This window comes from Macrotis lagotis, chromosome 2 (genome assembly GCF_037893015.1).
Source record: "Macrotis lagotis isolate mMagLag1 chromosome 2, bilby.v1.9.chrom.fasta, whole genome shotgun sequence".
In the NCBI taxonomy this organism is placed as follows: Eukaryota; Metazoa; Chordata; class Mammalia; order Peramelemorphia; family Peramelidae; genus Macrotis; species Macrotis lagotis.
The window spans coordinates 183,054,212-183,066,799 of NC_133659.1; the positions used below are offsets into that span (position 1 = coordinate 183,054,212).

General features: G+C 37.0%; 1 protein-coding gene across 1 annotated transcript in view; it reads left to right on the top strand.

Annotated features, from left to right (window-relative positions):
• CA10 (carbonic anhydrase 10) overlaps positions 1-10,424 on the top strand; it is a 668,840-nt gene extending 658,416 nt beyond the window's left edge. The window contains exons 8-10 of the mRNA XM_074223688.1: positions 4,647-4,801; positions 6,381-6,555; positions 9,612-10,424. Of these exons, the coding sequence (XP_074079789.1) occupies positions 4,647-4,801; positions 6,381-6,555; positions 9,612-9,634 (353 nt within the window). The 3' untranslated portion in view covers positions 9,635-10,424. The remainder of the gene's footprint in view (positions 1-4,646; positions 4,802-6,380; positions 6,556-9,611) is intronic.
• The last annotated feature ends 2,164 nt before the right edge of the window (positions 10,425-12,588 follow it).

Sequence of the window (12,588 nt, forward strand, 5' to 3'; positions counted from 1 at the left end):
CTCCAATTTTTTCAAAGTAAACACTTTGAGTCCCAAGGGAAGCTCAGCTAAGAGCAACATGGGGACATCAAGAAGCAGGGGCTGGGACAAGGGATGGCTTACTTCTCAGTGAACTACCAGCTTGATCCCATGATTCAACTAAGAGCTTTTTACTGCAGCAACTTTAATATACACTATTGGATCCGAAATTATCATGGCTGCTAGCACTAAACTTACACCATTTTTGCTCTGGATCAAACATCCAGAAGGATGTCACCAATGAGACCTCAGAGTAACCATTCTACATCCTATATCCTGAAGACCAAGATTCACCTCTTTGAACACAATCATCTTCCCTTCCCTCCTAGTTCCCCTCACCAAGAAAAAAAAAACCATTGTAACAAATGTAACAACCAAGCAAAATATATGCCTTCTGTATCTTGAGGCTATCATCTCTCCTTCAGGAAGTAGACAACATGCTTCATCACTGTCTTCAGAAATAATGGTTGGTTATTGCATTGATCAGAATTCCTAGATATTTCAATGATTTTTTCCTTTTGTTCTCTTCACTATATTCTACATCAATTTATGCAAGACTTCTCAGGATTCTCTGAAACTGTCCCTTTCATGATTTCATTACCTTTATATACCATAATGTGGTCAGCCATTCCTTATTTGATGAATTCTTCCTTGATTCCTTGATTTTTAGTGCTTTGTTGCTTCAAAGAGAGCTACTATAAATAGTTTGTATCTATTCCTCATTTTCTGATATTTTGGGGGAACCACTGTGTCTGTCATTCATTATTAACATACTCCATATTGTGTTCTCCAATCATAAGGTCATAGTTTCATAGACTAAGAGTTAGAGGGACTTTAGAGGTCAAGTCCTGCAGTCTTTCCAAGTTATCTAACCCATCTCTTTTTTTCTAGATTCACTTCTCAACCCTCTGACTAGATGGACACTTTCCCAATGTAAGCAGCCATCTTGGCTTAGCCTATTCTACCTGCCTTCCTGACTAGTGGCTCTTATAAGATTCATAACTACCCTAATTAGGGCTTGTAATGTTTTGAGGTTTAGCCTACTTTTGGAGCCATGGTTTGTATCTAACAAAACAGAATAGGCAAAGAATAAGCATTAGAGATAAGATAAACCCAGTGGAATAGATAAGGAAAGTAGAAAGTGGATAGAGGAGGAAACAATAGTGCACTTTTGGAATTATAAAATCAGAGTTCAAATCTTGGCTTTACCATTATGTATGTAACCTTGGGACAAGTCATTTATTATTTTTCTCTCTGGTCCTCAGTTTCTTCATCTATAAACTGAAATGGGTTGACTAGATGGTCCTTCCCCTCTCTCAATCTATTATCCTATTACTATAATGTCTCAGCAATAGAGGACAGGAAAAAGTTAAAAGATCTAAGTGGTTAACATCAGCTAGTTCATGATCCAACCATTTTGGAGAGAATCTGGAACCATGACCAAAGAACAAGAAAAATGATTATACCCCTTGATCCAGAAATACAAATATTAGAATAATATTCAAAAAATCATAAAAAATGGGAAAAGTCCCTTTGTCCAAAAATATTTGTAGCAGCTTTTTTGTAGTAGCAAAGAACTGGAAATTGAGAGGATCCATCACTTAGGAACTGGCTGAACAAGTTATGGTATATAAATATTATGGAGTACTATTATTCTATAAGAAACCATGAGAAATAAGATTTTAGAGAAGCATAAAAAGAATTATATGAACTGATGCTGAGTGAAAGAGAAGAACCAAGAGAATATTTTACATATTAACAATAACATTGTGAATTGATCAACTATGATGGATACTGCTTCTCTCAGCAGTTCAGAAAATAAGGACAACCCTGGGAGACTTGTTATGGACAATGCCATCCTTATCCAGAGGAAAAAAGCAACAAAAAAGAGAAAACAAAATCACAGAATCTGAATATACACTGTGTTTACTTTTTAAAACATGTTTTTCCTTCCTATCTCATTGTTTTTTTTTCCTTTCCCTTAGCCTTAACTCCCCTTTTACAAAAATGACTAATATGTAAATATGTTAAACAGAAATGCACATGTACAACTTTTATCAGACTGTTCTCTGTCAAGAAGAGGGGGGTGGGAAGGGAGAGTGGTAGAAAAAATGTGTAGCTTATAACTTTGCAAATGGATGAATGTTGAAAAACTACCAAAGCATGTAATTGGAAAAACAAAATAAAATATAATTTTATTTTCAAAAAAAATCAGCCAGTTCAGGCAATAAGGCACAAGGAGGTGGCCTAACTACTTTTCAGTTATTTTTCAGTGATGTCTGATTCTCTGTGACACCATTTGGCATTTTCTTGGCAGAGATAATTGGAATCATTTGCCATTTCCTTCTTCAGCTAATTTTACAGATGAAAAACTGAGACAGATGGGGTTAACTGATTTGCCTAGGGTCACACAGCTAGGAAGTGTTTGAGGTCAGATTTGAACTCAAGAAATTGAGCCTTCTTGATGCCAGGCCCAATACTCTCTACATTGTGCCACCAAGCTACCCAGCAGGTATGTACTATCTACCAGATGCAGAGACTGACAGAAGACTATTATTAAAGGTTTGGATAATCATCCTGTATCAAGGGCTGACATTGACAGTGAATGACAGGCCTTTATTGAATGTTTAATAGTGAGAATTCAGTCTTGAAGGTTTGAGGAGCAGTCCCTAGGAAAACCAGAGAGATAAAGGCATTTTCTTGGAGAAAATGAAGTATGAGACTAGGAAGGAACTCTGGCAGAGGGGAAAATAAAGACAGGAACCAATTATAGATTCATGAGATCTGGATCCAGAACAGACCTTTTAAGTTCATACAATTTCTTTACTTCCTAAAGGGGGCACATGACTTGTATATGATCATACATACAGTAAGTATGAGCTACAATTTAAATCCATGTTCTTAGTGTTCTATATCACTACATCACTAGAAATGGGATAGAAAGCTGCTACTTGGATATATGATCAGAGATATAGCATTTTATCCAAGGGGAAAGTTACTCTGGAACTCCCAACCTTCTTCATTTTTTATCACAAATTTTGTTGTAAGAAATACTTCACTATTAGATGCATTTCTTTTTTTTAATTTATTTTTTGCAAGTCAATGGGGTTAAGTGACTTGCCCAAGACCACACAGCTATGTAATTATTAAGTGTCTGAGGCCAGATTTGAATTCAGGTACTCCTGACTCCAGGGCCAGTGCTCTATCCACTGTACCATCTAGCCACCCCAGATATATTTCTTTATGATTGAGTTATCCCTTAGATGTTTTGGAGCCACAGAAAAAAAAAATAAGGCAAGAGTCAAAGTAGGGTCATCGAAAGTACAGCATGGTTCTATACTGCTAAGCTATGGTTCATTATATTTCCCAGCATAGAGGCCAGGCCTGTCCCAGTGTGTGATATGACCCAAATTGTTTCTATATTTCCTGATCCTGCTGATGAATCAAGATTATCAGTGAACTTGTTTACTTTCCTGTAAACTCTAATAAGATGGAGCAATTTTAATTCTCCCCACCTTGACAAAATTTTTGTGAACGAAAGTTTTTTAACACTCTGAACTATGGCACATGACTGGTATTTTTAAAGAATTCCCTTTCCCTGAGAAAGTACTCCTTCAATTGAGTTTAAAAACATACTTTCTAAAAAAGGAAGAGTGAGAAATTATAGACAAATAGCACCAAGGATTATATATGAAACATAATGCCTTTGGTGGGTTGCCTGTGAGGGGTGGGATTTGTTGGAGAATATGGACAAGCACAACAAAAAAGAAGACATGTATGGAATGTGATCTGCATTGATAGAGCAAATACCTATATCAAGGAGATCATTGAGCTACTGGAGTATTGAAGTTGTGAATGAACCCATTCAAGATGGTGGCCTTTGGAGAGTCATTCATGGAGCAATTATGTCACCTTTCTCTCACATATCTTTATGAGTATGATGTTACGGATCACAAAAGAGTGAACTATCATCTATCCCCACCTCTCAAAGGACCATTGCCAACAATTCTATTTCTCAGATTAAAGACTAACCCTTTAGCCTGGTCTTTGAGAGCTTACACTACCTGGCTCTAACTTATCTTTCTATGGTTATTTCATCTTAATTATCTCCTTCAACACCCTATAGCCAAGCAAAATTGAACTCCTTCCAATTATCTAAAATTGGCATGTCATAATGATATTACAACAGGCATCTTTGGGAACATATCTACACTCAGTCTCTAACACAAATGATACCTTCCAGGTATTCAGGCATCTATTCTCACTTTTGAATCTCAGAATCTCTCTTCCTTCAGCTCAGTTATCACTTTTTATGTGAAAGTGTTCCCTCTGATGTTCTCTCCATTTTCAAATATTCCTGGCATCTTTAATCTGAGCTCACCTCTGTGCCCTTCATTTTCTACTCTACATTGTTCTTATCTTTTTTCATATTACATCCCTCCTTTAGACTGAGACTAGGGTCTATTTTGTATGTGTATTTCTAGCTCCAGGATTTACTAAAGTGCCTTTCAAATAGTAGATAATTAATATCTGTCAGAATGACTTGAATTGAAATTGCATTTGTACTTCAGATCCTAATTCTCAAATAACTGCCTAATGAAGATTTTTCCTCTTGCTCTCTTTCCCAGATGATGCATACTTGCTACAGGGACTTAATATAGAGGAGCTTTATCCTGAGACCTCTAGTTTCATTACCTATGATGGGTCGATGACTATCCCACCCTGTTATGAGACGGCAAGTTGGATAATAATGAACAAACCAGTCTACATAACCAGGATGCAGGTGGGTAGCTCTATGACCTCTGGAAAGGAGAAGATTTGGCAAAAAATATTGGTCTAGCTCTTTGAAGTGAGCTGAATTTAAAATAATTTCATCATTTTTCCCTATAGAAAACACAGTAGCATCATTTGAGTCTAATAGTATCTGTCTATGTGCTAGAAATAGAGTATACGGTTTGGAGAAGTGTGCTGAAGGTGTCATTAATACCAGGATTCTAGCTACAGCCTAGTCACTTTTGGACTTTGTAGTAAATAAATCATTTTGTCTCCTTGAGAATGAGTGTCACATTCTATGAGAAAGGGTTGAAGTAGATCAGGTCTAAAGCCCCTTCCAGATGGGATAATCTGTGATTCTATGTTTCTAAGGGTGACATGGACCCCACTACCTAAGGGTCATATTTGTTACATTTATACTCTTCTCCCAATGGTCTTCATACTATCAGGAGGATGGGGAGGGAGGGGGGGAGTTGTCTCTCAGTCTTCCAATAGTGCCATCGACTAGAATCCTCCCCAATTGTTCTCACCTCAATTTTATGAGCCTAGTAAAGAGTACCCTAGTTCCTTTTGACCAATTATATTAAATAAACTTTAACAAAGGAAGACTTATTTCAAAGATATAGCTAGAAAATGTGTAAATATAAAACATTTCCCTCCAATTCCTGGGGAGCTTATTCCTCACTTTACCACCTTAGTCTCTGGGAAACAGAATGTTATTAGGTTTATAACTTAACTCAGCTTTTATACAGTATTAATCCCACTAAATTTAAGTTCAAAACCTCAGTGGGATAATATCCAGGACCATTGCTCCTCAAATCTTCCCTGATAGGCTAATATCTGATCCAGAATCCTAGGTACCATGATCCCCATGGCTTCAACTCTCTTTCTCTCTGACTCTCAAGCTATAAAGGACAAACAGAACAGATCATAGCCCCAAGACTATTTCTTGAGTCAGTTTGACCCTTTTTTCTGCCAAGGACCATTTGGATATGTGTAACATCATTCTTGGTCATACAAAATTATCAACTTGAAAATCTAATCCTAAAAACTCCTCAATTCATTAAATTTCAAGTCTCACCTGCAGTTGACTTGGCAGCACTGGACCAAGTGCCTTATATAGCCATCCCCTGGCCTAAGAGAAGGAGGTGGAGGTCCTCAGGTCCTTCCTGCTCCCCAAGGCAAGGTATGACATATCCTCCAGCCCTTGATATGTCAGAAAGAGCAACTGTGGGTTTCTAGCCACCCAACCAATGGAAAGGAACTAGCAACATGATAGTCCAACATAGAATGCCCATACATGTACCACCCAGCCTCTGGGCATGAGAGACAGAGTTGGACAGATAATATAACTGAATTCATTGCAAGCAAGCAATACCTGTCTAAGGAGATATTTGCCACAATCCTCACTTTCCAACTAGACCTTATCCAAGACTCTACTACTCTTTGCCTTGCCTTGGTCTTTCCTCTGAATGTTTAAGAGAGAGGTAACTGATATTTCATAGCTGAGCATTCTTAGAGCTTCCTCTCTGAACAATTGCCAGGCCTGATTATGGATTATGTGTTACCAGTTGCTTGCTTTCTCACAGATGCATTCCTTACGACTGCTCAGTCAGAATCAGCCCTCTCAGATCTTTCTAAGCATGAGTGACAACTTCCGACCTGTTCAACCCCTCAACAACCGCTGCATCCGCACCAACATCAACTTCAGTTTACAGGGGAAGGACTGTCCAAATAACAGAGCCCAGAAGCTACAATATAGAGGTGAGCATAACTGCCCTTCTGAAGATCTCTAGGACTTGGCCTGCCCCGCCAAGCTCTGGAACCATGTCTTTTCTATACTATCCTTCTATAATATGGTCCTGTGTTACCATTAACCATTAATCAGTTTGGAAAACAATCCATGGCAAGATGGCTTAGAAAACACACTAGTATCTAAAGAACAGCAATGATTGAGATTGTATGGATATATACAGAAGGTAAAGCCTGGGTTGTAAATATATCACCAATAACCTGAAGTCAAGACAGATTTCCCAGTAATTCAGACCCTTACTGCTCCCACCCTAATGCAAAGAATAAATTTTCCACTCTGTTCCTGCCTGAGTCAACAAATACCAAATTTCTCTCAGGTGGTGCCCACCCTGATGACACACAAGTTAGGTCTTTCCACAGCTGCATGATCCCAACAAGGGGGTCACTCACTGCACCATAGGTACAGATCCCAAACCATCCATCCCTTTTCATCCTATGAATTTCTTATCTATGTTGTTCTATAAATGCTTTATAATGACTTGACTTAATGTGATACAGGTCTTCTTCTAGATCTTTTAATATATCATTGGTTTCAATCGATGAGGAAGTGGATAGAGGGCCAGTTCTTGGAGTTAGAAAAAACCTAGTTTTAAGTCTTACTTCTAACACATATTGGAAGTGTTACCCTCAGCAAGCTCTTACTTTTCTCTGCTTCAGATAGTTTTCTAAGACTATGTGTTGCATTGGTAGGAGGAGTTTCTTCTCTTCAATGTCCTGGCACAAATGAAATATTAAGTCTAGTTCATTTAAAAAGTAATGGTATCAATAATATTGTTATTTAGTTGATTAGTTTTGCCCCATTCTTCATGACCCCTTTTGGGGTTTTCTTGTTAAGATATTGTAGTGGTTTGCCATTTCCTTCTCTAGCTTATTTTACAGATGAGGAAACTAAGATGAACTGGGTGAAGAAATGTGTCCAAGGTCATGCAGCTAGTATCTAAGGCCAGATTTAATCTTGGATTCTCCTGACTCCAGGCTTGACACTCTATCTACTTTGCCATCTAACTTACCTACAACAACAAATTGTTCCATAAAAATACTTTCTGATTTTTCATTGTGGCATGGAGCTGAGTCTAGGTCTTCAAAAGTGATGGAAGAGGGAGGCAGCTAGGTGGCGCAGTGGATAAAGCACCGGCCCTGGAGTCAGGAGTACCTGGGTTCAAATCCGGTCTCAGACACTTAATAATTACCTAGCTGTGTGGCCTTGGGAAAGCCACTTAATCCCATTTGCCTTGCAAAAAAACCTAAAAAAAAGTGATGGAAGAGAAATAAAAATTGTGCTGGCTACACTAAGCTGAAGAGCTTTCAAGTTCAGATCCTCTGAAAGATTCCATTTCTGTCATTGAGTAGATGTCATCCTGCCTAGTGGAAAGACTCATCACTAGGCTGGCCATAGGTTAGGGAAGTTTTAGTCCATAGCAGTCTCCAAAGAGTATTAGCTAACTTGAGAGTTAGCCACCCAGAGCATTTAAAGAATGCCCATATAGTCAATCAACAAATATATATTAAGCACTAATTACATACCAAGAATTATGCTGAGAAAACAAAGAAAAGCAAAAATAAAATCCCTGCCCTCAAGGAACTCACATTCTAAAGGGAGAGAAAACATGCAAACAACTCTGTATGTAGAAGATATATATATATATATATATATATATATATATATATATATATATATATGGTAAATGAAAGACAATTTCTTTTTTTCAAAATTTATTTCTTATATTAATTCTCTTGAAATTTTGGGTTCTGAATTCTCACCCTCCCTCCAGTTCCTGCCTTACTCATCAAGAAGGCAAGCAATATATCAACTATACATAGGAAGTTATGCAAAATGTTTCTAATAGCCATGTTACAAAACAAACAAGAAAAATAAAGAAAATGAAAAGGCTTTGCTTTAATCACATTCAGGGTTCATCAGTTCTTTCTCCAGAGGTAGATAGTATTATTCATCATGAATCCTTTGGAAATGTCAAATTATTGTATTGCTCAGAGTTGATCATTGACTTAATATTGCTATTACTGTGTACAGTGTTTTCCAGGTTCTGCTTGCTTCATTTTGCATCAGTTCATATAAAGTTTCTCAGGTCTTCCTAAAGTCATCCCCCTTATCATTTCTTAAAATAGAAAAGTATTTCATTATGATCATTAGTTTAGCCATTCCCCAATTGATGAGCATTCTCTCAATTTCCAATTCTTTAAACAGAAAGTTTAAACCAAAAGATAAACCAAAGGGTTTATCTCACTAGCAGTAGGGGATGGAAAAGGCCTCCTGCAAAAGACAGGATTTGAACTGAGACTGCAGAAAGCCAAGGAAGATAGGAAGTAGAGATGAGGAGAGGAAAGTATTCCAGGAATGGGAGACAGTGAGTAACAGTACATAGAATCCAAAGATGGAGTGTCATGAAGGATATTTAGCCAAGAGCACTGATGAGGTTCTAAAAGGCAGAGGCTCATATGGACTGTGGCTCAGGACAGACCTCCAGTTCAATAAATACTAACAAAGCTCCTTGAAGTAATTATAAATCAATGCACTGTTTGGGGGTGGTTCATGTGTTGTCCCTTATTCCTTCTGCATGAATTAGATATAATGATAATATGATTGTAAATGTACAACTGATATCAGTTTACTCCATGTCATGAGGAGGGGAGAGGGAAGGGAGATAGGGAGAAAAAATATGGAAAAAGCTTACAAAAAGCTTTTGTTGAAAACTATTTTTGCATTGTAAATGAAAATTGTAATTGAAAAAATCAAACTTCATTCAAAAATATAATAATAACTATAGTCCTTATGGAACATTTTGTGGGCATATATGTGTGCATGCATACATACATATACATATATACATATATATGTATATATATATATATATATATATATATATATAAAGAGAGAGAGAGAGAGAGAGAGATTCTTATCACCATTCCCAATTTACAGCTGAGGAAATTGAGGTTCAAAGAGGTGAAATGACAATAACTTTATTCTGTTCTTACCATCCCCTTTTCAGTAAATGAATGGCTGCTTAAATGAAGAAATCAAGCCCAGATGAATTCAACCTCAGTGAAATGCTACAACTGTGAATTGACGTAACCTAGAATGCTCCCCTTTCCTTCCTTTTCCCCTTTCCTTTCCTTCCCCAAGCTTCATTCATCCTCTGGACTGGTCCTTCCTTCATGACTTTAGCTGCAAGACTGTGGCACAGGAAAGACTCAGACACACATAGACACACACACCCGCATACATAAATCAAATACACACAAAAGCTGCCATGATGGGAAGTCAAGTTATTTAAAAAAAAAAAGATAATTCATAAGAGATCTGTCTTAGAAGATAATAACTTCAGTAAATGTGATTACAATTTTGATACCTTTTTCCTGAACTAACAAAACTACTCGGTGAGACTTTTCAGCCTTTGTACATATGAAATCTTCCCCCAAAAAAGAGAGAGAGAAGAAACATATGGCTTCTTCAGCATCAGATGGATTGCTCTATGTATCAAGTAACCCCCGGACAGCTGCCCTAGCACCCTCTTCCTATGGGTGGCTGACAAGTCAGGACAAAGATGGTGGTTGATGAAACTAATTTCTAGGTTATGATCCTTCTGTTTATTTACTTTAAAAAAAAGTTTTAACAGACAAATGTTCAGCGATACGCATTGTAAATATAACACTGCAGACTATAAAGAAATTGAATTCTTTCCCTCTTTGTCACATATCTGTAGTAGGATTTGCCAAGATCAGAATTGATTCATTTTCTGTTCCTTGTTTTCCAAAGGTCATTCATTGTGTTTGGTTACTGTTAACAACTCAATAAATGTGTTTAACAAGTTAATTTAGTACCCTGGTTTGTTTTATTCTTTTTTCTTCTCCTGGGGTGAGTCTGTAACCCCAACCAGACTTCTCTCTTTGTTGCTTCATTTCTTCCTGTTTCTCAGCAACTCAAATCAATTCAACAGACATTTATGCAGACAGTTTTATTGAGTTAACTCCAATCAGGAATGGATTGACCAAATGCAGATAACTTCAGTTCAGTTTTATGACCCATCATTAATGAAAATTAAGTATCAGACTAAAAAGGCAAGTAGGTTTCTTTTGTTTAAAACTGCTCTTCTACTATGTTCTGGGGAGGCCTCCCATTAACCATGTCTATAGAACAGGATCATATGCCATCCAAACAAATACTTTTCTTATTTCTATTGGTCATTGCCTATATGTGACTGCTGGTCAAGAAAGCAATAAATTTGTCTAATGGGTTATCCAGTGGTTATGTCTGAGCTCATTATGAGGTAGTGAAGCATCTAGATAGTCCATTATTGGACCTGTTGGGCCCATTGGCAGGCTTATGGCTAAACAGTCAAGGGTAGGCTTATTCCCAGGATTAATCCCTTATTGAAAAGGCTTATCTGTTTAGTTATAGAAAGAAATAACAGGAATTTTGTAGGCAAATCAAAAGTCATTTTTTCTTTTCTTTTTTCTTTTTTTCTTTTCTTTTCTTCTTGATTTTTCAAAGTGAAGATAAGCAGATAAATGATGCCCATATAGAATGAGATTTTAAAACCCAGTCAAATACCTAGAGGAACTGTTCATATAATGTGAAATATTCAGATCCCAAAATGTAATAACTTGAAAGAGATATTACAGACACAATCTTCTCAAATTACAGATGAGAAAATTGAGAACCAGTAGGGGGAAGGAGGAATACTAAGCCAGATCAAGTCTCCTGTCCCTTATTTTACTACACTATGCCATATCCAGTCCAATTCAGTATTAATTTTTTAAGCACCTACTCTGTGCAAAGCAAAGAAACAAACACAAATATGAAACAGGATTTTATACTCAAGAAGTTAATAAGCCTAGAAACAAAAAGAAACTAGGTCTCCAACCTTACAGAATTTCATCTTGGACAAAGGGAAATAACAAGATTGAACTAGTTGCATAATCAAAAGGTGTAAGAGTGCAAGTTACTGTCTTTAACTTTCTGGGCAAAGTCAACCCCAAGGTACTTCAGTTTGCTAGCCAGTAAAATGGGACCACTATCATATTGTCTTCAAACTATATTATGGGGAGAGACTTATAATGGAGAGAGCCCTGAATTATGAAATAAAAGATGTGTTTTATTTGTTTTTCCAACTACATACAACAGAGGTTTTTTCCAAATATTTTTTTTGCAAGGTTTTGCATTTTACATTTTTCTCCCTCTCTCCCTTCCCTCTTCCCTCCCCCTAAGAGAAAGCAAAAAGATGTGAGGGGTTTTTTTAGCAAGGCAAATGGGATTAAGTGGCTTTCCCAAGGCCACACAGCTAGGTAATTATTAAGTGTCTGAGACTGGATTTGAACCCAGGTACTCCTGACTCCAGGGCTAGTGCTTTATCCACTGTGCCACCTAGCCACCCCAAGATGTGAGTTTTAAAGGAAACTTTGATAGGCTGTTGAGTTCACAATCAGAAGGCCCCAAGTTCAAATTCCAGCTCTCTTCTTTACAACCCATGTTATAAGGCAAATCTCAAGCAAATCACTGATGCCTCAGTTTCCTAAAATGAAAAGGCTAGATAAGATAACTTCTAAAATCCTTTTCAGTTCTAGAGTTATTATTTTATATGATCCTGATTCTGCTTATGTCCAGTGATATGACCTTGTGAATATCTGTACTCCTGTGGCTTCCATTTCCCAGCCCCCCAAAATAAGGAGGCTCAAAAAGAGTTTTGAAGGTGCTATGTAGCATGGAAATCGTATGATACTATAATAATTATTTAAAACTCCTCTTCATCTCTTGTTTATATATTACCTTCATTTCCAAATATGTGTATATATATATATATAATTATATATGATTTTATATATATATACTTATATATGATTATATATATATCTCCTTCCTCCCTTCCCTACCCAACAAGTCACCCTTCCTAGCAAAAAATAAAAAAGAGAAAAAACAATTCAATAAAATTAACCATAAATACAACAACCAAATATGACAGCAGATGC